This window comes from Dipodomys merriami, unplaced genomic scaffold (assembly GCF_024711535.1).
Source record: "Dipodomys merriami isolate MVZ:Mamm:240054 unplaced genomic scaffold, mDipMer1.0.p SCAF_26, whole genome shotgun sequence".
NCBI lineage: Eukaryota > Metazoa > Chordata > Mammalia > Rodentia > Heteromyidae > Dipodomys > Dipodomys merriami.
The window spans coordinates 9,321,001-9,347,146 of record NW_027204048.1 but is presented as its reverse complement, the minus strand read 5'-3'; the positions used below and the strand labels follow the sequence as shown (position 1 = coordinate 9,347,146).

Genomic DNA, 26,146 nt, shown 5'->3' with positions numbered 1-26,146 from the left:
TATTTCTTTATTATCCCTGTGACTATTATAGCATCTGAATGACAAAGATTAGGTTCCACTTGATGAACAATTCAGATGGCATCTGCAAAAAGCCCAAGGAACTGTCAGTCAAGTTCCAGAACTTCTCAAGCAAGAATACAACAAAGCCAGCTGGGGTAAGAGAAAAACCCTTTTCTTCCCCTTAGAAAGTGCTCATGTTATCTGACTTTCGTCTCTTATTCTACTAATTAAAGCCAGTTTCCTCAGCAAAAATGAAGAGTGTACGTAATTTGCCCATGCACTGTAATACCTTCCAGTAGTCGCTGGCATCAACCTCATCATCGCAACCACCCAAGAGCACTGCGTCCTCCTCCAATGGCTGAACTCCATCTATGTGCAGGATTGCAGCAAGCACTGTGCATATGTTTTGCTATCCAGCACTCCCAACAATACTAAAAGACAGTTGCTACTATTCTGATTTGACAAAGGACGATCTTCTAATATTATTCAAACTGGTCAAGTAGAGGTTTAGTTCCAGGTCCATGACGCAGGTGTCTATTTCATGTATCAAAAATTAAAAAAAAAAAAAAGAGGAAGGGAGAGAAAGAGGAAGGGCAAGGAGAGAAGAGGAAGAGAGAGGAGAGGGACAAAGAAAGGGTGGAGGAGAGAAATATAAAGTGACTCAAAGACAGAGGAAGAGGAAGGAAAGGAGAAAAAGAGGGTTAAGAAAAGAGGAAGAGTAGAAGGGACAGAGGGAAAATGAGAAGAAAGATAATAGGAGAGAAAGAGACAAAGACAGGAAAAGGAATAGGAAAAGAGGGAGGGGAATAAGGTTAAGAAAGGAGGGAGAGAAAAAAGGAGGGAAAAGGAAAGGAGACTTGGAGAGAAGGGACAGAGGGAAGGAGAGAGGAAGGGAAAGAGGAAGGGAGGGAGGGAAGAGAGGGAGGAACAGAGAAAGGAAGGAAGGAAGGAAGGAAGGAGGGAAGGAAGGAGGAGGGAGGGAGGGAAGGAGGGAGGGAGGAAGGAAAGAATAAAGGAAGGAATAAAGGAAGGAAAAACAAACTCACTTAAAAGAAAATAAATGTCTGATGGCATTGCTCAAATGATTAAAGCACCTATCTAGCAAGTGAGATGGTCTGAATTCAACCTCTAGTACTGCCAAGTTTTTAAAGTTATATTTCCTATAAAATACCAAGGTCTAAAGCATCTACATGCATTCATGTAACATTTTCCATTCATGTAAGAATAGCTATGGAAGCAGAGATTTTCAAGCCTTGGATGTGGATTTCCAGAGGAAAATAGGCATTAGGACACTCAGATTGTTTGGGTGAGATTTTAAAATGCACAAAATTTGAAAAATGCTTATCTGTGTCTTGTGTATGAACTAGATATATAATCAATTTATACTCTGTTTCCATTCATTATTATCAAAAAGCTAAAATCTGAGTAAAAAATTAATGAATGAATGAATCTAGAGTAGATTATTATCAGTTTACTTAAATTGCAACAACCACTGTCTTCTCTCCTTAAAATCTTTATTTGACAACACATCATTCTACTAATAATAGCTAGCCTTTATAGGGCATGTATGACATATAAGGTACATGCTAAGTGTTTTTCTGTCATTATATTATTTAATATGATGACAGTATATTAACAAACATTATATAACTTCACATAGCTTTATAACAAATATTTTAAGTTCTGTTATATTTTTACAATAAAATGACTGATTTACAAGTCAATATGATAAATTTGTATTAATTATGTTACTATAATGCAAGGTATACATTTTAAAGTATCCACATAATTGTTTGAAGTGTAATGCTCATTCACTCTCAGCATGGTGTTTAAATTAATTATCGTGAACATATTTACTCTGAACAATCAATGTCATGATGAAAGAGGAGATGAGACATATCCAATCATTAATTTCCTTCTCTTTTCCTAATGAATAATCCATTTGCATTATGTTAAGGATACTTGGAGGGTCACTGTACTCTATTTTCATGTGGCTAGTCTTACCTTTAAATTTAAAAAAAACCCTCAGTAATAATTTAACAATGCATTTTAATGACAGTCAGTTTTACTTGGCCTGTGTATTGTCTTTCTTATTCAATAAAACATCTACAAATCTAGGTATTGTTATGGAGACATTTTTTTATACATGAAGAATATCTTCATCAATTGACTTTGAAGTAAAGGAAATTATCTCTGGTAATCTCTTGGTGGGCCTGAAGGAAGAAGAAGAAGAGGAGGAGGAGGAGGGAGAGGAGGAGGAGGAGGGAGAGAGGAGGAAGAGGAGGACGAGGAGGAGGAGGAGGAGGAGGGGGAGGAGGAGGAGGAGGGGGAGGAGGAGGAGGAGGAGGAGGAGAATGGTTTTAGCACAGTCCACCAATATGGTGCCTTCTGTATTTTTAGCTTCTCCTTCCTCCTCTGTTCAATTTACTACCATTTTCTTTTCAACTCATAGCCACTCCCTTTGTGCAGCCTGTAAAAGTATGCAGGATTTTAACTGGTGCAATTGTTTCTCTTCTGTTTCCACTGTCCACTTGAATAACCATCCACCCAACCACATCTGCACCCTGTGAAACTCCAGCATTAACATCACTGATCGCCTCAAGGGAAAGGAACCTATCTTACCATTTTTGTATACCTAAGCATTTAGGGATATATCAGAAACACACTAAATTTTGAACAAGTACTTATTGTATAATTTGAATATTTTGAAATTCTGTACCAGTAGGAGTCAACCCTCTAGGGAATAAGAGGTACAGAATCATCTTACTTTCACAAAGTCTTTAGGGATATTATAGCGAAAGCCAAAAAAGATAGTCACTAGGATTCTTGCCATTTTTAAAAATCTTTTGCATTTTTTGCATTTAGTAGCTCTGAGGGTCTTAATTTCAAGTGTTGGTAAAAAAAAATCTATGGAGCCTATCTGAGAACAAAATATATTCTGCCTATCATTTCTTCTGCATATCATTTCTGGGAATTGCTGAGCTTCCTGAAACCCACCCGTTGAGTGTGATTACTCCCATGTGGTCTATTAACTCTCTGGATAAGCCTTAGAGTGAATCAAATATCCCAGGCTCCAAGTTCACTTTAATTCCCTCTAGTTTGGGTCACAATGTCCTTTCTTTTGATCCTGATTTGTAGCATCCCTGAGATCCGGAAAATAGACTATAGTCATCACTAAAGGATGATGCCACCTCCAAGAATACTGTGCTCATGCCTATTAATCTTAGCAACACAGGAAGGCTGAGACCTGAGAATCTCAGTTCAAAGCCAGCCCAAGCAGGACAGTCCATGAGAGTCTTATCTCCCAACTATCAAAAAAGTCAGAAGTAGAGCTGTCGCTCATGTGGTAGAGTACTAGCCTTGAGCAAAAAGGGTCTGGGACAGTCCCTGGGCCCTGAGTTCAAGCCCCAGGACTGGCAAACAAACAAACCCTCAGTTCTCAAAAGCTAAAGTATTTCCAAGGACGCTGTTGGTCAGTGGTCAGTCATACTGGGCTGCTGTGGACTTCAGGTACGTGATGTAACAATATTTTCTACGGAAATAGCTCCCTTCTCACCTCTGAAGCCCTGGGTTTGCTTGTCAAGCTAGCTGCAAACATGGGGAAATGGAAAAATCAGGGGAATGTAACTTAAGCTTAGTCACGATGCAATTCATGGCATTGCTTAAAAGCAGCCATACCTCCCGATGTCCAATCCAAACAGAACAACACAGCCACCTGCCCAGGATCTACCCTGAAAAGTTTTTAACATCAGGCTTATCCAAGCCCTTGTGTGAAGTCACCCTGAAAATAAATCTTCACAGCTCAGAGAGCCAAGATACAAACAAATGGGAAAATATTGCCAAGGGATATCAAAGACAAAACTCAGAGGAAATGGAAAAAAGAAGGAAAAAAAACTAGCAGTGATTGCCTGAAGGACAAGGGACATGAATTCTTTGCAAGTGAAGACAAAACGTGGATACTGAGCAGGGCAATGGTGAACTGAGGTCCTGATGTCCTAAGGACACAAGATTTTAGACAGCAGAGTCTGGGCCAAATGATTTTATTCCAGTTTTGTTTTCCTCAGTAAAAGAAAATGACTCGGAAGCTCCAAAAGCTTCTGTCAGTCAATCAATATGTAAAACAACTATCTAGAAAACTATTTCCATAAGGGAACTGTGTTAGGTACTGTCCAGTCGAAACTGGTCATTCAAGCACCTGTTTGTGGTGGGTATTCTTAACTTGGTTGGCTGCTTTCCCTCCTTCTTCCTCTTTTCTGTCCCTCTCTCCCTCCCTCCTTCCCTTCCTTTCCTCTCTCCCTTCCTCCCTCTCCTCTCTCTCTCTTTTTTTCTTTCCAAGCTAAGTGTCCTCAGCAAGAACATAAACAAAATTACCTTGTAATACATAACACATTGTAATATATTCAAAACATATTCGAGCCAAATAAACAAGTATTAATAATGGGAATGGTTTAATTTTTTTTTCCGGAACAGAAAGGTTGAATCAAATAAGACAAAAAGGAATTGTGAATTCTTTACCTGATTGTATATCCCACCTACCCCCCACCATTAGACCTTGACAAAAAAACAACGGACAGGCAAAAAGGAGATTCATGAGTCATTTTGCTACATGCTTCTTCAACTGAGGGGAAAATAATTATTTTCATATAGTTTCTCAAGGCAGGTTAGCCTGTATGGTACTTAGTAAGTTATTTATAATTTTCAGTGTCTATAGGGGAGAGGTGGTAACATTAAACAACTTGCAAAGAATTGCCAGTTCTTTATGAAGAAAATGACACAGAATAAAATAAGCTTAGCCAGAAAGCTCTGAGTAGAAAACATAAACACACACATTATATTCAATCATATTTCAGAAGCTAGGTGAGGTTTATAACATCCTATGTGGAGATCACAGGAGTCAACGTCATCAAGTACAAAGATTCAAAGGTCAGTGTTTCACAAACATGGAACAAATCACATTCAAAGTTCAGCATCTCTGTGAAAGCAAGAAATGGGTGAAAATTCTCATCACCTCTAACTTGGGTACAGGGAATGCTTGCATTCACATTTTAAAAAGTCCATTTTGATAACAGGTAAGAGTTGAAGGAAACTCCCTTGCCTGTGGTATTTCCAAGGTGAAAATGAAAAATTCTGATAAAGCTCACAGCCTTGAGGAAAATTTCAAGTGGCTTATTGCCTTAGGCTTTTCTCATTTCACTCGCTTGTTATCAGGCAGAATTGAAGGACAATTTTTTTTTTTTGCCTTTTGCTCTATGGACTAAATTCTATTTTCAGTAGAGACCATTGCTAGTGAGTTGACTATTGGGCCATTCATTTAGTTTTGTAGCCCTGTTTGGATGGACTCAGGAACTGCAGAGTGCAGTCAATGGAAGGAATCTGTGCATTGGCTGGTGGAATGTATGGGTGGACCAGATTTATGAAAGAGAAAAGTTAATCTCTGCATGCAATGAGCCAAATTATTCACACACACACACACACACACACACACACACACACACACACACACACACACACACACACACACACACACACACACACACACACACACACACACACACACACACACACACACACACACACACACACACACACACACACCTTGCTATCTTCTTTCTGGGTACAGCTTGAATAATGTTTAGCTCAGATCTCAGGTTGGACTTGGTCTTCAGTGGGATCAGTAGATGTGGAATGAGCCCACATACCCGTGGCATGGGGCATTGCTTAGGAGATCTCTACCTCTCCTGACATACATTAACCGTAGGCCTCGGAGAGCTTTGTCACTTCCACCGAGTTCAGAATGAGTCCTCATAAAGCCAGCAATGCTAAGACCAAAATAATGTCATTTAGTGTCTTGGGGGAGGGCAAAAAAAGAGGATTAGAGGCCGGCCGGCAGGGTATATTAAATGAGCCCATGACTAACAGGGTGTGACAGAAAAGAGTTTTATTCTTTTCAACTAAACAATTCCCTAGGGCTGGGACCCATTACTCCTCAGTGCCTTTATCACCTTGGAATTTTTATGGTTATTTTTTGATGAATTCACATTTTTGTAAGGGCTTTTTTGAAATGGTGCCAGTTTTCAATTTTTAATTAAAGTCGTAAATAATCTTAATTCTGCTTTAAAAGGTTTATTGTTTCTTTCTTTTTTTTTTTTAATCATTCCTGCCAGGAAATATTTCAAATACCAAATCCTGATGTGAGTGAGCAATTAGAATCTCTCCAAGGTCTAATAACAACATTGTACCATGTAAATAAAACACACTGGTACATCAGCACAAGATTTAGAGCTGTGGATTGGCTGGGTTTAGGTTTATTAGCAACTGCTTCTCCGGGGAGTGACATTTCCTCTTTTTGTTGGATGAAGAAACTTTCATCATTTTAATTTCCACAAATTAATCCAACACAGACTGATAAAAAAATTTTTAGAAAAATAATTAGCTTACATTTTGGGAAGTAAAAATTATCATTAAGGGCTAGACGATGAACATTAACCAAATCCAATTCAAATATATTCAGGACATACAGAGTGGACATCAAAAGCAAAATCAACATCTCATTTTGTATAAGGCAAAGTTAAGAAAGAATTACAATATTTGACATGAGATTATGGTATCACTTGAAAGGGTACCTTGGTTATCTAGGTTAGTATTTAAAGGTGCTAGTAAATTTTGGCAATAAAATTATATTTTCAAATCTAAAGGCCTGTTTTTCTTTTCTTGGTTTTGTCCAGTTAATGCTTTAAGAATGTTCTAAACACACAAAGGCTAAAAAATAGTTGAATAATAAAAGCCATGAACAATTCCTGAAAAATATCCCGTTACATTTCCATATCTGCCAACAGGTTACCTTCTTAAATGAAACATCGTATCGTCGCCGATTTCTCTAGACTTGGGGAGTAACACCTCTTCATGTATGCTCTCCAATCCTACTGATAAATCTGGTATTCCAAGTAAAGCCTCACACATTTCAAACAACTTGGATGTGGAGAATAGTCAGGCTTAGAGTAAAAAGTTTCTTATCTAGGCTTTGTCTTAAACAGATAGGACGTATTACTTCAAATTTATAATATAGACATAGATAATGATAAAAAACACATTAGACAACAATCCTGCTAAAACACTTCATATTATATTACATCAATGGTGTGCCATCTTAAGGTTACATATTCTTCTTTCTGGTTTAATGTACACTATTAATTTACTTAGTTCCTTTGCTTTTCTAAAATGCAAGAATATACCAATCCAGGCCAAGTAATCATAGATATCAATTCACTGGGATTCCAATTAAAGAGATTTAAATATATTTCCAGAGGGGAGAAAACTTAATTTTAACAGTCAGTTTACAAGATTGGGTTTGTACACAATTACGCATGTCTGTCAAATCTTCCTAGCTGAGGACATTTTTTATAGCTCATGGGGAAAAGGTCAAGTTCTTTCCACATATGAGACCTCAGCTTGCATTCTGCTAACACCTTCCAAGGAAGGAAAAAAAAATTCAAGTAATAAAAAGACAAGAGAACATTTCCCAACACGAGGTGTTAAATCCTTGTAAATCATGAAAGAATTCAAGTTTTTTAACTAGAGGCCATAGTGACTTGCATACCCTTGCCATACGGTTCACTCATTTGAAATAATCTTATACTGCTCTTAATATTTTTCTTGTAATAAAGGGCCTTTGCATGTATCAAGTATCTATCTCAATGCAAATTGAACATTCAAAACCAAAAATATCTCCACATGTTTTCTGACATGGACAGAAGACACTTTTTTTTTTCTTTTCAAAACAAATGTAACATCATAGTTTTCTTAGGCAATACCCTGAAGGGGAGTAAGCAAGGTGTCTCTAAGGGGGAGTATAAACCCAGTATTGCCAAACACTTTTCTGGATTGTGTGCGAGTCAGAATAACTAACTGGTTGATCTTTAACACTTATTTCCAGGTTTCAAAGATCACAAACCTTACAAACTTTGAGAGATACCTCAATCCCTGAACTGAAAGGAATTCAGTTCAGTTCCTTTTCAGACTTTTCACACAAGAAACCTGCTTTTTTTCTAAAAAAGTGAGACAAAATCTGTACTTATCCCAGATTCCCCCACCTGCTTCCTTACAGCTGATGTCATCCTAGCCAATTGATATTTTGGTGGGGGGGGGGCAGGGAAGAGAGCACTTCTCTCAAGAAGTGTTTCATTTATCATTGTTTCCTCTTCCCAATTCAGTTTTGGTTAGGTCCTTGGGTTTATTGCCTATACCTGCCTTTTGTTACTTCCTGGTGTAGGTTACTTTCATTCATTTTCTCTGTCTCGTATTATCCACCCCCTAAAAAGTTCTTGTCTGGTTCTATCAACTAAGTGAATCATAACCTTATTATTTTCACCCTCTTGAAGGATTTCACTCCTTACAACCGTCGAAAGCTGTTTACATGTTAAGAAGTATAATGATTTCCAGTGCCTTGCAGAAGTCCTGAGTCCTGCAAGAGTCATGTACATGTGCTTTTTCTGGCTGTAATTTTTTTTCTTTTAAAATTACCTTTTTCCTTGCTTGTTGATCTTTGGACGAATGTGCCTTCACATGTTTTCTTAGGGAACTTGGGTCTGTGTAGCGTTTGGTACATCCTGGAATTTGACAAGCATAAGGTTTCTAAATAAGAAAGAAAAAAGAAAGAAAAAGAGTAGTTAAATCATAAAGGACTAATCAGAATATGAGCTGTCACCCACTGATGGATGTGAAATGTTGAGTAATACTCATGCATTTTAATGAGAAAAAATCCAGGAACTTTGCATCATGGTTTCTGGAAAAGTAAACTTTCCAGAAAGAAAGAGGCATCCTATTCTTGATGGCTGCTAAGACATTGCTTTAGGTTGCACGCTTGTGGCACTTTTTAAAGTAGAAATTATTAGTAAGCATCTCCAGTCATACTTACAGTTATGTTTCCCTGAGAACAATCTTTGGTACTGTCAAAAACTAGTAAACACATATTCTTTAAGGATTCAGGTAAAGAAGCTGTAGAAAAGTCCAGAAAAGACTGGGTATGTTTCAGAAGAAACCTGATTCAGAAAGAGAGAGGGAGAAAATTAAGAAGGAGAAAATTAGCATAAAGTGAGCAAGGGACAACAGGTTTCAAACAACGGACACATGAAAAATCAGCCAGAGGAACATTAATAATATTAGAAGTCCTGGTGCTGGGTCTGAATGAACACATGAGCCCTGGGATTACAGCAAAGAGGACACAGACTAGGCAGTTCAGAGCCCCTGTACTCTGGAGAGATAGGAAATGTGCTGTCTAAGGTTGTGTCTGCGTCTAGGATCAAATATATTTCTTTATCACAGGTACCTGGTACATAATAGTTAGAAATGTATGAAAAAATGGGTGGATAGATGGATAGATGGATGGATGGATGGGTAGATGGATGGATGGATGGATGGGTAGATGGACAGACAGATGAACCCCCTTCTATCCATTCAAAGGTTTTTAAGGCTATGATTAATGTTGCAAAATGAATCAAAACCTTCTGCTTATTCTTTAAGAAGTAGGAAAAAATCCCGGGGTTAACTGTGTTTGTAAGATGTATTAATTGTCACTGATCTACTTATCACATCAAGTAAGATATGTGATCTGGGCCTGCATGACGTGAAATAGAAGTCTTTTCAACAGAAACCTTATGTTAAAAATAGAATTTTTGCTCTAGAAACTTGTTATCACTATTGACAACAACATGTCATGGCTAATCTATTTATGGTAAACTCCTGCTTTCACGTATATGATAGTCTTTTTGTATTCCACGTTTGCCTTGCTGGAAGCAGTATTTATGATTCATTATAATTTGGGGGCCATTATTGAGTCCAATAAGGTAAAATCATGACTATATCACTTATCTTGACTTCCTCAATTTAATTTCTAAGTTTGCTATCCTATGTTCATTGACTGACTTATCAACTAACTGATTAATCAATCAATTACTGACTGATTGAATCACCAATGTCTAAAGTCTCCAGTATGTGCTGGGCACTGTGTTACGTTGTAGGAATCTTTCAATGAACAATGGACGACTCAAGCTCTTAACTCCAATTTTTACGAAACAGTGAGCTAATTATTGGCTAGTCACTTGCCCATGAGTTTCCAATAGGTGAACAAAGATGTTCTTAACCTGAGAATTTTTTCTAAGTTTACATAACTTTCTTGTTTGACCTTTCCCTACATTACCTTGACATTAAGAGGAGCAACTAGCCAGTATCTTTACTAAAGTCACAATAGCAACTCATAAGCTCATGTTTTAGAGCATGACAGGGTACAGACCATATTATAAGGTTTCATAAATATCAATTAACATGTTATTGATGTTATCTTGATTTAGGTTGATTATTTTATATAAAGTTTTGTCATTTTGTATTTAATTTTAAGATAGTCATAGAGAAACCTTGGTCAGCTGGCCTTAACTCTCTCTCCTTGCTATTAAATGCCAGGGACTTCAAGGCACTGGTAGTTCACACCTGTAATCCTAGCTACTCAGGAGGCTAAGATCTAAGGATGGTGGTTCAAAAGCAAGGCAGGCCAGAAAAGTCTATGAGAATCTTCAATTAAACACACACACACACACACACACACACACACACACACACACACACAAAGCTAGAAGTGGAGCTGTGGCTCAAGTGGTAGAGTGCAAACCTTGAGCAAAAATGCTCTAGGCTCTAGGCCCTGAGTTCAAGCTCTAGGACTGGCGTGCACACACACATGCACACATACACATACCATAAAACATATGAATAGTTTAATATTTAGTATAGTCTTTTAGTATTAGTATTTACTATAGTATTTTTAGAATTTAGTGTAGTATTTAGTATTTTCCATGAGCAGCAAAGATGTTAATGGAGAAATGAGTTGACAGAATATTTCAGACTTAAAATTGTAGAGTTAGTAAACTTGATGGCAAAACATTTTCCTATGAGTCAAAAATCTACTTGGTTGAAGAAAGATCCTTTATTCAAAATTCTGACAGAATTTGCAGAAGAATGATTAATGAAAGGGAGTAGGAACCTAAATTTAAATCATAAATTCCTTAAGCAACTATAGCTTGCTTGCTGGAGTTTAATTTCCATATGATTTTTAAAAGGGCATACCAACTTGTTTAACATATTTAAACAGGAGCTAGTTCGGATCTTAAAGGCAAGTGAAAAGTAGTTTTAAAGGATTTAATACAAATACATTTTCCAAAAAATAGCTGAGCTTCAAGAGCTATTACATGGAACAAAAATCATAAAAGATTATTATCTTGGGTGGCTCTGCTCATAGTTTTAAAATGGGATATGACTTCTTTTTAATTCAGAAATGATTTTTGAAAATGTTCTTTGTTTGATTAGCTAAAATTAGTACCCAGCATAGAAGGGTATTATGGAACTATAACACTTACCCTCACAATAGTTCTTTTAAACTACAGATAGCTAGCTAGAGTGGAAGCAATTTCTCAAGACAATCCTGTCTCATGAATGTTCATTCTTCCATGATAACTTTTAATGACAAATTGGAAAATTTATTGGATTTTACCAAGACCATTTTAGACACAACAAAATGGAGCATTTTAACATAATTTATTCCTTTTTTGTCCTTTATCTGCACGAAAAAATTCCACTATTCACCACATTTATTCATTTAATATTCTATTCTGTTTGTCCTAAAAACTACTGAATTCAATTCAGCTAGAGCCGAATGAACCCATCCTAAGTCCATATTGTTCGGTGTTACAGATACTTGCAGACAAACCATCCATTTATGTATATTAGGATATTAACTCTGTTTAGAAAGGTTATGTCACATTAACTAAAATGACTTCTACCAATAGGACTAATAGAGACTAATCAAAAAATAAATATGTTAACCATAGCAGCAGAAGAATCTTAAGTACGTATAAGAAGGTTTGGGTAGAAATAACAGCATCTTTTCAGAATTCGAACTGTGGTGTCGTTTAAGAATAGACATCAGAATGTTAACACCGAGAAAGTACTGTCATGAATACATTATTTGCAAGCACGTGGATCAGAAATCTGCAATGTGTATAATACATTTATCCTGACGCTTTGTTAAGCAAAGTGAAATTTTATAGTGTGTATCTGGCCTCCTGTAAGGAAACTATCCATCAAAACCTGAGAAATGCAGAGGAGGCCTATCAATATAACCAGAAAAATAAGAGACAACAGTTACATAGCAAAGGCATTTGTGAATGAGCAAATTGTAGCAGCATTATGAGAGTTAAGAGTGTGATAATAAAAATCAATTGTTCTCCTAGGGTTGTGTCAAAGGATATAAGATTGTTAACACAGATGAATTGAATTGAACCCTTGAGCAAGAGTTGCTGTTTCTTTTCAGATAGCTTAAAGGTAAAAATGGCAGGTGCTTTTCTCAAAAAAAAAAAAAAGCAAACTGACTCTCAAAAGCTGGGCTAGTTGCAAAGTTCTTCTATCAAGATTACATACAGGCTCACACCTCTAATCTAGCTACCCAGGATGCTGAGATCCAAGGATCGTGCTTCGAAGCCAGTCCAGGTAGCTAAGTTCTGTGAGACTCTGATCTTCAATTAACCACCAAAAAGCTGGAATAGAAGTGTGGCTCAAGTGGTAGAGTATCATTTTTGAGGAAAAAAAGCTAAGGCAGTGATTAAGCCCTGAGTTTAAGTCCCAGTATTGGTGCATATGCGCGTGCACACATGTGTGTACACACACACACACACACACACAAAGGGAGAGGGAGGGGGGAGATGGAGAAAGAGAGGGAGAGGGAAAGGGGAGGGGGAGGAAGGAAAGGGAGAGGGAGAGGAGGGAGAGGAGGAGGAGCAGGAGCAGGAGGAGGAGGGGAAGAGGGAGAAAGAGGGGAAAGAAGTAGAGGGGAAGAGGGAAGGGGAGAAGGAGGGGAGAGGGGGAAGGAGAAGGAAAGGAGGAGGAAAGAACTAGAGACAATGAAAAACATATCACATAGTTCAAGCATTAACCTTCTTGGCCAACAATGTTATGTCTTGACAGTTGAATGCCTATTTTGATGTCCGCTCTCTAGCGATCCTTCTCTGTAGTATCATCTACCACACAGCCACAGAACTGCTTCTGCTTTGTATGCAGAAATAGCCAAGTAACTCCTTAGTCCCAAGGAAGTCGCAAGAGTGTTGTAATATTTTGTAAATACAAAAAAATAAAAGCACCACACAGCACTCTTTGGGTCCCGTACCAGATTCGTCTGCTGCCCTTGGCATGGTTCCTGTAACCTGCAGACCCATAAAGCAAACACTAGCACCTCCTCATTATCAGAGAGTCACTTCCTTCTGCACACCAGCTGGAAGGTGGAAAACTCGCACCATCCTTACAGTGTCCAGATGTGTCCTCTGGTGCTTGGCACGGTCACTGGAGTTACTGAAGGCCTTCTGACAGCCCGGATGTTGGCACAGATAGGGCTTCTCTCCTGTGTGACTCCTCAAGTGGATCTTGAGATTCTCAAGCCTTGAAAAGGCCTTCTTGCAACCTTCAAACTGCAGAAAGAAAACATGTTTTAGCTGTTGAAAAGGAACTTGAATACTTAAGGCTGGAGGACAGAAAAGGGGGGAAAAAAGGGTCCTTGTACTTAGCCTAGAACAATACAATAAAATGCAGTGCAAACGATAACAAAGGTTCCTTCTAAAAATAGCCATATGTTTACACAAATTACATTTTTCCGCTGAATAAACATGCCACTTTCCAGACCAGATTCGGGTCCCAAACTGATTCCTGTGGTTACTTATGTCAGAGAAAATTCACTGTGAGCCATCTGGCTCAGTTAATAAAAATATAGTAATGTGTGTCTTAAAGATGTATTAAAAAATTAACACACTTTTCCATTTCCAAATTGGTTGAAATTGAATAAACCAGGAAAAAAGAAAACCTTTTTGACAACTAATAAACTAAGAGGAAAAATCAGATAGATATATGAGAGAGAGAGAGAGAGAGAGAGAGAGAGAGAGAGAGAGAGAGAGAGAGAGAGAGAGAGAGATTATCTAAGAGTAAGAGTTCAGGATGAAGGAAGCTTCTAGTAGATATGATCAGACAAATCTTTGTATATTTATACTTCTAAAGGGTTTTCCTTAGTTTTCTTTCTCTATCTCTTTCCTTCCTTCCTTCCTTCCTTCCTTCCTTCCTTCCTTCCTTCCTTCCTTCCTTCCTTCCTTCCTTCCTCCCTCCCTCCCTCCCTCCCGCTTTTTCTTTTGTACTGGTACTATGCTTGCCTTTGAGACCTTGCACTCCCTCTTCGCTTTTCCACTCACAGTTGGCATTCTATCACTTGAGCCACGCCTCCACTTCTACCCTAGGACTTTTCTTGACTCCCTAAAGAGAAACCATATTAACATCTAGTGAGAGACTAAGTTTAATGAGATAGTTGTTTTTTAACATACTCTTAAAATGGAACTGGAAGATGGGAACTCATTAACCGTTCTATCATTTTCCAAATATAGTACAAAATTAATTTTATTCTTGTACCTGTGGTACCTAATTCCTATAGGGTGTTACTTAAAATAAAAAGCTGAAGTTTTGAATGAATGTGTCCTTCGTTTCTCAATAAAATTTACTCACCTTAACATTTACTTAATTTATTCCATGGGAAAAATATTATCTACTATTATGGGGTTAAAATGATTCTAACCCTTAATGTGATGGTCTAATAAAGAAAACGTGTTAAAAAGAGCATTAAAGATGAGATGGGTTTTATCTTTTAAGAACATTTGCTCCTCTAATACTTTTTATCTAATTTAAGTTCCCAAGAAAAGGGTAAGTTAGAAATATGGAAAAACCTACCAGGCCAAAGCACATATATTTCAAACAACCTTAGTCTGGGAATGTAGCTCAGTGATAGCTCTTTTGCCTAGGTTTTGAAAGGCCCTAGGTTTGCTCCACAGCACAACAACAACAAATAAGAAATACCTATCACCCCATGAAACCTCAATTCTTAGGAATGTAGGAGGAGGAAGTGGACTAGGAATAAATGTAAGGTAAGGGGACAAGATCTGAATGGTTTTTACATAAAACTAGCTGGGATTACTTACTCTCATTACTTACTACAACAGACAGGGTAGGATATTGTTTATGACAGGATGATACAAAGATGGCTAGCTTTTAGTGGCTGGAATGATCTTTTCAAGTAAAAACTGAACTAAGTAGAGAGAATAATCCAACATGTCATAACTCCCAGCTATTTAAGTTGTTCAGATTTTGCACGCTGGGGTTATTTTAAGAAATGTATGAAAGTTGCACTTATTTTTGATTGAGAGTTAGTTATACATGTTCCACTAACATATGTTGGTTTATTTCGATTTTGATATTTTGCTTAAAATAATTTTGGTGTTTTCCTGATTTCTATTTCACATAAAAATAAATTTAGCCTGAACAGAAGATGAATGCTGACGAAGCTAACTACTTTTTCAGTAGTAGAAGGTGGATAATGGCATGAGACAAGAGATAAGGAAGTTGAAGGGTTTGTTTCCCCAGGTCAGATAGGCTTCAGGCTTAAGGATAAGGGAGGTGCTCCAAATAACTCTGAATTCATAGCTGAGAGGTCTCTGCCCACAACTCTCTATTTTTATAAAGTTCTCTCTAAATGAAGACTTAGAGCAAAATCCTGGAGCTCAGTTTATTTTACTTGGAATCACCTGTGGCCTACACTTAGGTTTAAAATGAGCCTGTGGTTTAGAACATGCCAAGCCTGAAGCCTAGTTCCTAGCAAGACTTTTTTTTTTAGGGCAGATTCCATTCCGGGGCCAACTCCATGGGTGCTTTCCTAGACCTGGGAAGGCCCTGAATCTACACTCTTCCACAGTTGCCTCAGATCCTCTGCTCAGAAAGAAAGCTGCATTGTTTGGGCACAAGTGATTAAGTGAAATGAGCTCCCCTAGAAGATTCATGGGATCCTCGATGCACGCCGGACTCATCAGACTGCTCTCATGATCAGACATAAAATTGTATGCAGGTTATCAGTTTGAAGCGTGTCTCATGAACTGTCCACTTAAATGTCTAGTTAGATCCAAATTCATTGCTTTTATTATAAACAGAGGCCATTTTTTAAAAGGAGTGGTGGATTGCTCGATTTCAAGTAAATCAGTGAAAAAAGAATTGTAGCTTATAACATCCTGATCAACTATAAATAGCAAGATTGGAGGGAAAAAAAGAGTAGCCAGACTGAAAATGACAACCAAAAGTGATGTATAAGGGAATGAAACTCCAGCTGATCTCAAATGTATCTTGTGATAAGGAAGGTGAAGGCTAGGGTGTAATTCAGTGGTAGAATTCTTGGCTTTATATCCAAGGACCTGGGTTTGATTCCATAGCCTAGAAAACAAACCAACAAAAGGAACCAACAAACCAAGAAGCAAAGCCAGAAGCCAGGGAATAGCATTATAGTATTTTCATGGGAGAAGATGATGGCTTTAACTTCACTGAGCCATATGAATGAAGGCAGGAGGAGAACAATTTCAAGTATGGACATACTTTCCACTCACCCTCTTCAAAACAATTCACTCAAAGAAGCCATAAGCCCCAAACCAGTTAAATTTTGCCACTAAATGATTGATAACAGCTTGGGCAGGGCAGTACTACTACCCAACGTGTGTCACACACACCTGAATGAACTCTTCACACTGAGGACAGTTTGAGAAAGAAAGAAGGTGCTGTTTGCTTCTCTAATGGCGTCCATGCACATGAAACTTGAAAGCAATCCTTATCGTTCATGATGAGAATAACCCTGCAATTCAGCACAAATATTTCCTCTCCTTGAGGCAGTTTTACCCCTATGCTTGTAAGTTCAGTGAAATGAAAATGCTTTAACTATAAATTAACACTTACACTTACAAAAGATTACTACAAAATGCACCCAACTTGGATGTTTTGGGTGTGTTGGCAAATGGATGGCTTTTATCCTTCTTCTTAAGATTATTTTCCATGTTTTCCCACCCTATTCTGCATGTATCTTACCTTGTAAATGAACAGCTAAGCTCAAGTAAGCAAAAGCCATTAGGTGTGTCTCCCTGGGTTTGATCAGAGGTTTTCTCTGTATGGTTCCTTATAATGCAAGATGCAGTCTGAGATCTAAGGTCTATTTTGGCAACCAACTGTTCAGTTAAGGCTACCAATCAATTCCTTCACAGCTACCTAGCAATAGCTTTGTGAATGGCTGTAGAACAATCAACCCATCATTGGGTCACCGGGTCTAAGTTGTCTAAGATTCAAATATAGACACAAAATAGACAACCACAGACCCCACACAGATGATCAAATCAGACCCCTAAGCACAACCAAACTCAAAAAGAGCCCTCTAAGGAGGTTGTGATGCCCATGGTAAGCCAGTAAATTAGGAAATGACACATTCAGACGATGATTGCCGTCCCATTTCTTACTCTAACTCTGTGACAGAAAGAAAATGTTGTACAGAATTCCCCTATTTCTAATTCAGACAAGAGTCATATGGACTAGCAGCTACTCTCAGACTGAAAAGGAACATCTCCACTGTAGACTAGGGGCAGGGTTATCTTCATTCACACAGCAAATAGCACCCACATCCCAGAACGCCAATCTCTAACTAGAGACTCTTGAAATTCTTGACTTCCAAATCTGCTACCAGGCAGATGTCTGGCTCTAAAAAGATGTGTGTCCACTAGTTCTTGAAGTGGCCTCCTGACCAATAAAATCATCTCACATAGCTACTGCTCGTTACAATCTCCTGTTGAGAAAAAACATTGACAGGTGCCTCGTCTTCCATTTGCACATGTCCACGAAACTACAAATGCATATGAGAATATAGTGCATGCAATGAGAAGGGACAGAATTTTTCATCTTGTGGGTTGTGAAAATACTGCCTTGAACAATCTCTTTAACTCTGGGCCTGTTTTTTCAGTAAGAAACTTTAATTAGAAATTTCAAGTCAGCTCAAACCTGAAGAACCTCAGCTCACGCCAGTTGGCTAATTTAGAAAATTATTTCATATTTAAAGAACACTGGGCTGTAATCACTGTCTCTATATATTGGCTTGATTACAGATTGTTGACATTCAGTAATGTGAAGATGACCTTTGAAATATTACTTTCCCTTTCTATTAGAGGTTTTTGTGTAAGGTTTTGAAAATGAAAGGCTCATTAGACACCATTAAAACTGGATTTATTCCATATGTGTAACCAATAATCAAGTAGACGATTAGCCCCTCCCCTAATCAGCTACTTCAAGGGCTGAGAAGCATAAGTTTGTATTCAAAGTAGTAATAACAGCAAACCTTCATGATCAAGTTTCTATACCACTGCTGATGTCAACAAAACCCCAAACAGAAAAGAGTCTATGATGCTGGATTTGCTTTTGTAAAAAAAAAAAAAAAAAAAAAAAAAAAAAAAAAAAAAAAGTAGATATACATATGATTTCAATTAAGGCTGTGTTTCTGATCTTGGAGGTATACATTGTCATAATTCCATGCGCTAAAACCAATTAATCTTATTAGGGATGGCTGACACTGTGATATGCAGCCAGAATTGATGAATTATATGCTAGTTTACATCTCCATGTAGAGCCCAAAGATGACAGAGACGAAAGGCATTCATGGGAAAGGTCAGAAAACGTTTTGAAGGCCCAAATTACATACATAACAAATCCAAGAGTTCAAGTATCTAAGATATGCCCTGTAAGTTGTACATGAAAGATTATTTCTGTGGCTCAGAAAGAGATGGCCAAAGAAACAACCAAGAACTAGTTTACACACCTGACAACAAGTGAGAATTCTAACACATATACTTAGCTATCCTGTCTTCTGGAAGTCCCCCTCTCCTTCCCCCCCCCACACACAGACACAGCAGTGCTTCTCAGCTTTATATGAACAGGAATCACCTGGTCCTCTTGCAGAAACTCACACTCTGAATAAGCATGTAAAATCCATATGCTGCTTCCAGTGGCTCATAGACATAATCCTAAGCTGCTCAGGAGGCTGACCTCTGAGGATCAAAGTTCAAAACCAGTCTGGACAGAAACAGGAACATCCATGAGACTCTCATCTCCAACTAGCCAGCAAAAAGTCAGAACTGTGACTCAAGTGATAGCATACCAGCATTCAACACAAAGCCTAAGAGACAGCACTCAGGCCCCAAGTTCAAACACCAATATAGCACAAAAAGAAAAGACAAGACAAGAAAATAAAAGAGAAAAAAAAAAAGAAAGGAAACAGTTTGGCCAAGCACTGATGACTCACGACTAATGACTGTAAATCCTAGCTAATCAGGAGGCTGAGACCCAGAGGACTGTGTTTAGAGGACAGCTGATTAGAAAAGATTTCAATACTTTTAACAAAATAACAAAAATGCTGGGCTAGAAGTGTAGCAGAGGATCAGCTATGAAAAAGAATCCTGAGCCAGAATATAGGACCCTGAATTCAAGTCTCAGAACCAGCACCAAAAGAAAAATGCAGTTTGATGGCACTTAGAAATGAAGAAAAAAATTAATGAATTAGAGAAAGAATAAAAGAATAAATGAACCAAACCGACAGCTTTCTCTATAGAGTATAGAACAGTAACAGAACAATCTAATCTTTAAAATTCTGCCTGGGCCAGGTGCCAGTTGCTCAAATAGGTAATTCTGGTACTCAGGAGGATGAGATCTGAGAATCATATTGCATTTTTTAATGCAATCCAAACAAGAAAGTCCAGGAGACTCTTATTTCCAATTAGCCACCAAAAAGCTGGAAGAGGAGGTGTGGCTCAAAGTGGTAGAGTAAAAAAGCTCAGGGACAGTGCCCAGGCCCTGAGTTGAAACACCAGTACTGGCACATGCATGTGCACATACAGACATAGACACAGACACACACATGCATGCACACGATCAGTCTGGGAAAATAACAAGAGAAAAGTAAAGAAGAGAAGCAAGTTTTCAAAAAAGTTTTTTGAAGGAATGAAGAATTAAAACAGAAAGAGAGAGAGAGAGTGCAGGAAGACAAGAGGGCTCTGTGATTTTAATTCTCCTTCTGATGATGTGAATCTGGATTTCTGTTTCCCTTGCATGACATTCTGTTTCTGTTTCCAGTGCATTCTAACTAGTCTTAGATGCTGCAGAAAGCCTTACTATTTACCACATCAGTTTACAGCAAGTGCTACATTAATGGAGAAAGTGAAAATAATTTTGAAGAGTTTGAGACATTCACAAAGTACTCAGTTTATGGATCCAGGGCAGTAATATTGAATTCCTCTGTTCCGTGTTCCATTCAGACTAGTAACTTCACAAGGACAGAGAACATGTCCCTGCAGGTTCTCACTTTGTGATTTTACTCATGTTCACAGCGGAATCACTCTCTTGTCTGTAACAGAACATTGTACCCAGGGACCTCCATGTTTCTTTCAGCAGCTAAAAGGTAGCATCTGATTTTATAGCATTTCAAAGGATCTTACACAGCATAAGAGTGGCCTCACTGGAAAATTACCTGAAGTCATTGTTAGAATTATCCTTGGTTAATTTGAGCTCTTTAATTTCAGGGAAATCAATGCAAACTCAGCCTGAGTTTAAAAAATGTCCCAGGTATCTAAACAGATTTGTACTTGCATTTAATCCCCCCTCCCAATCCGCCCCCCCCCATTTTAAAGTTCACTGGTTTGGCTGGAGACGAGAAGAGGTTCTGATACTTTGCTTTCAGTGAGTAAGTGGCCTAACAGCTCTCATTTGTCCAGGTGTTTCTAGAATAATCAAAAATCATGCAGAAGGAATGCACAACCATTATGGTAATGTGTTCCTCAACTGTAATAAAGAAATTCCAGCTATTGTTCTTTTCCTTGTGATTCTGATGTACAGAATGAATTATCTAGCTCATAAATACAAGTTCCTGGCTTACTGGGAGCTTCTTGTTTTTGATTAATAGAAAATCTGTAAAACAAAGGTCACCTAACCAGGCAGTATGCATGCGATTCTCATTGGTCTCTTTTTAACATTTTGGTTCCTGAGTAACAGACGATCGTTAAAAGGGTATTCTAAGTTAGGTGGGAAAAAATGAGGGTTCAGCTTAAAAGTGAAAATGGAAAAAGTGTTTTTGAGAAGCCACACGACAATATGGGGAGAAATACGCTACTTCTTGCCAACAATTGAACCATACTAAATTTTTTATGGAAATTACCAAGTGTCTGGTTTATAGCAATTGAAACGAGCAAGGGACAAATGGAAGCTTATCCTGGGCATTGTATGGGTAACTGGAAAAGAATCCTCGTATGGGTAACTGGAAAAGAATCCTCAGTGGTTCCTCCCTGAAGTGTAAGATTTTTCTTGTGCCCCTACAGCAGTTCATCAAATACAAATAGGTGGCATCAAACGTTATTCTTGTTTGGTATACCCATATAATGCCAGAAAACCACAACTTGAAAGAGATTATGTCTATGACAGTATAAATAATGAAGAATTGGTGTCTGGTGTTTATAAACACAAGTATAAATTGTTACTGTTGTCTATTAGCATTGATCTCATACAGTCTGTGAATATATATGTGTGTGTGTGTGTGTGTATATATATATATATATATATGTATGTATATATATACATATATATACACATCTCCACTAGAGAATGCACCCTTCAAGAACTGAAAACCTCCAACAAATGAGCTTTGATTACATGCCAGATGAGTAAATGCATTTTATGATTATGCAATTATTGCATATAAGCATACCTAATAGTGATTAATTTTCTACATTTGTACATTTTGAACATCACAGAGACAAGAGACAGGTACATTTTGATGGTATTTACAAATAAAGGAGACATGGATAACACTAACTCTGGAAGAATGCGTGCTTTGCTACATATATATTTATAGATGATGTTAAATCAATGCTAATAAACAACAACAAAACTAGTAACAGAACAACCAGCTTTTCATCACTGATACTCTCCCACTGACATTATGTACTTGAAATGATAGTCTCCTTCCACTGTGTGCAAGTGTAAGTAATAGAGAAGGATGCTTTTGTATTTATTTTATATCCATTTTGTCTATTGCCTGTGCATGTTTTACTTCCATGAAGTAAAAGCAATCTTTGGAGTTTTTGCTACTCTATATTGAAGCACCGAATTCTTTTAGACTTTAAAGCCCAAGTATGCAGAGTATACATTTCATGCACATCTCACACTTTACTAGGCTCAGCAGATGACCCACCTGAAACATCAGCTCCCATCTATTTGTTTTCCCTAGGTTCTTAATACATCCTAGTAGACTGACATATGTGCAGGCTGCCCTAGTATCCTGTGTGGTTTCCTAAAGGTGAGGGCGGGGAGGAGGGGGATAAGCTGATGTAATTGTCCTTTGGATTTTAGTATTTTTCATAATCTTTTAAAAATGTCAGCAACAGCTTGGTGCTGGTGGTTCATGCCTATAATCCTAGCTACTCAGGAGGCTGAGATCTGAGTATTATGGCTCAAACCAACACAGGCAGGAATGTCAGTGAGTCTCTTATCTCTGATAAACCACTCAGAAAAAGCTAGAAGTGTGGTTGTGCTGTGGCTCAAGTGGTAGAGTGCTAGCCTTGAGCACAAAGAAGCCCAGAGTCAGCACCCAGGCCCCGGGGTTCAAGCCCCAGGACCGGCAGGGGAGAGAACAATGTCAGAAATGTTCTCTAAATCTAGTTTCACTAGATTTGGCTCGTGAAAGATCTGGCTCAGAAATACATTTCTCACGATCACAAGACCGGCATGAATGAGAGAAGAGAGAGAACCAAGTAAGCAAAAGGCAAGAAAAAGCAAGGGGTGGGAGGACCCCAGAATGAGTTAGAGTGACTTCAGTTCAAAGAAGGGAAAGGAAGCAAGAGACAAGCCTGGGATCCGCGTGTGTGTTCAAGCCTTTCCCCTCCTCCTGACCCCCCACCTTCCTTTGGCTCAGGTCCAAAGCAGCTGCTTGTTCCTAATTAGGTAGCATGTATCTCTTGCCTTACAAGTGCCACTCCCTCTGCAGGTCACAGCCCTACTGACCCTTGAGCTTGAGGCCACCTCCTCTGGGAAGCTTCCTTTAGGTTCCAGGACACAACGCATCAGTCCCCATTCTGCCATACTTACTCCTCATCAGCACAAGGAGGTAGTCTAATTGGACTGTGCGTTTCCCTTGCTAGGCTGTCAACGGAGGACAAGGAACTCACTTTTATTCATCTTTTTATTACCAGGACGAGGTACAGTGCTTGGCATACACTCAAACGTTCATACATTATTTGCTAAATGAAGGTGAAATGAAATGGAGAGAATGAACCCTTTGTATGAAAGCATATTGATTTCCTAGATTTCCTTGTGTAGCTAGTTCACTAAGGCCTTCTAATTAGGTAGGACCGGTTACTGTTGGTGGGGACATCAACTCATCAGCATCACAAGTGCTGGAAAAATGCATTTACCAAGTGTAAATACTAGATTTTCATGTCCCACAGAGCTACGGCAAAATGTACATTTAATTAACTCAATATCTAACCACGAAGGGGAACATTCTAATAACCACCTGTAGTTGTGTTTTTATGTGGGGAGATGTGATGGAATAACTTCTTTACTGACGTTCTGCACATGTTTGTGGCAATACTGGTAAAAGTGGACTTTCCTGCCACACCTTTTAGTCCAGTGTGAGCTACATCGACATTCATCCCCTGGGAATATATTATCAACAATAATTCAAAGCCTTTAAATATGTGCCTTCTTCGTACATTAAGGAAAGGAAATTGTTTTAAATTTCCCTGTAAAAACTAAGCTAATATGTTCTCAAATGTTCCCGCCTCTCATCAGAGTTTGTCATGCAAAGAAAGAATGAAGCTTGGGATCTTGTCCTGAACTGCCCTAAGTCTAGCATCCCCAAAGAACAGGTCAAGTGATTTCCAATCATAATCTCTGTTAAGCATTCTCTGGTCAACCTCTCTGAATGAGAAGCAGAGGGTCCAATCCTAGGATCAGGCCATAACTACACTTAGCTGTAGAGTTTGTATTCAGATTATTGGTGCTGTAAAGCAATGCTGTGGTGCCAACTTTCCCACTGGCAATGAAGTTGCCTACCCAATAATTAATCATCTTTGACTCAAAGATGAGACATGCCAATGCTTGCCTTCGGTTTCATTAAGAACTGGCATGCTTGGTTTAACAGAGCTAAGCAATATATTTATTTACTATGGTGTTTCCCAAAATGATTGCTGAATTCTGTCAACTCTTGACTGAGAAACTGCCGGTTGAAGCAGAATGTATGCTAACATACATTCAGCAACACAAACCTCCAAGACAAACTGTTTAAGTCAATTTGCTTATCCTATAGGCACATAGGTGCAAATATGTGCATATGCACACTTGGGGGGTACAGCTGTGGGCACACGCATTAGCACTTGCACACATACTCCACACAAATTCTGCAATAGCTATGTGTGTCTAAAACCTATGTGTGGGGCTGCAGAAGCAAGCGGGAATTTGCCAAGAGAGAAAAGGAAATTCACACATGAAGAGAATAATTTACCATAAATTGGCCCACACTGAGCGTATTCCAAAAAAAATGGAGTGCAAGGTGCCAAATTTTTAATGGCTCTTGCTATTCCAGATCTGGCCCTGACAAGCATTGGAAGAGATGTAAGCAGGCAGGAAAGATGGGATTGAAAAAATTATATCTTAAGGCTTTACAGTCTCAAGTGTAAAATTCCCACCATTGTGATGTGAGAAAGAGTAGCAAGGATTTCTCCCTGACTTTGTGTCTACAGAAAGCCACTGATGTCCACTACGTGTTACTTCAATATAAATTCCGTACCTCTTGCTAAAAGTCATCTGCAACTAGTTGCTTACTAAAAGAAGCAACTATGAAAAAAGGAACTCATACCTTGCCTTAGCATTAAAAAGGGAGGATCTCAGGCTGATAGCTGGCTAAAACCCAGGGTGTCCTGGGATTTAACATACTGGCCACTGTGCTGAGTTTTTCTTACTTTTTGTTTCTCATTCTCCAAAAAAGTTATAAAACATGAGGGTTTTAAAACAAGTTGTTGCTGGGTGTGGTGGCTCATGCCTATAATCCTAGATACTCAGGAGGCTGAGATCTGAAGATCGAGGTTCAGAGCCAGCCCAGGCAGGAAAGATTCTAATCTCAAACTAACTACGAAAAACCCAGAAGTGGTGCTGTGGCTCAAGTGGTAGAGCGTTCACCTTGAACTAAAAAGCTGATAAGACAGCACCCCGGCCCAGAGTTCAAGCTCACAACCAACCAAAAAGGAAAAAAGTTCTTTCCAGTGTATGATGTTTTCCTTTATTTTATCTCTTTGTCATCTTTCAGAGCCAATCACTCTGGAGGGAAAATACCTAAAATATAGTAAATTCTCAATAAATATTAGCTATCACAACCTATCATCTTCTCAAATTATCTAGTATTTATTATCCTCATTACAAAAAAATGGAAAGGACTAAGAGGCCTAGAGACATGAAGACACCTGCTAAAACCATACAGCTAGTAAGTGACCAAACTCCAACCTGACTCATGGCCTTTGGCTCAAGTGTTTCCTCCATCCAACTCCCAGAAAATCCAACTTCTCAAGGAATCAAGGAGACAGGGAATAAACAAACAAACAAAAAATTTCAAAAGGAATTCAACCACATTTCCTCTTATTTTTTCCCTTTTCCAAAGTCAAAAGTATTAGTAATTTAAATTTGCAAAGACCAAACTCTTCTAGATTATCCCAACCATTTTCAACAAAGTCTGAACACAGAGTTAAGCCATCCGCTATGACTAGAAAGTACTGGGAGCCGTATGTTCTTCGCATAATCTTTTTTCTAACTAACTATAGTTCCCAAATTTGGAAAAAAAATAACAAAATTGAAAAGTGTGCTATGCATCTGTGAGCTACTCAAAAACATAGGCTGCTAAGAAACAAGTGTAAAATGAGACCTGGCACAAAAGATCAACAAGACTTAGAAGGGCCTCAAGGTTGTACATCAGCCAAACAATGAAACAGCTCATAGCACAAACTTTGCCTTTAACAAATAGAGGAGGTCCTGTAAATTACTCCTAACTTCCCAACAGTGAAAAAACTTGGCTCTCTTCAAGTAACTGTATTAATGGAAAAAAGAAAGATTAGACATTTCAATAGTCTAACAGGTGTGATACCTAGTAGGTAATCAAAAATTAATCGGTTAAACATTTGTTGAAAACTAGTGT

The 26,146-nt window shown here is 38.3% G+C and overlaps 1 protein-coding gene across 1 annotated transcript in view; it reads right to left on the bottom strand.

Annotated features, from left to right (window-relative positions):
- Positions 1-26,146, bottom strand: part of Glis3 (GLIS family zinc finger 3) — a 452,494-nt gene that overhangs the window by 101,604 nt on the left and 324,744 nt on the right. The window contains exons 5-6 of the mRNA XM_070035664.1: positions 13,341-13,502; positions 8,521-8,631 (exon numbers count right to left, since the gene is read on the bottom strand). Of these exons, the coding sequence (XP_069891765.1) occupies positions 8,521-8,631; positions 13,341-13,502 (273 nt within the window). The remainder of the gene's footprint in view (positions 1-8,520; positions 8,632-13,340; positions 13,503-26,146) is intronic.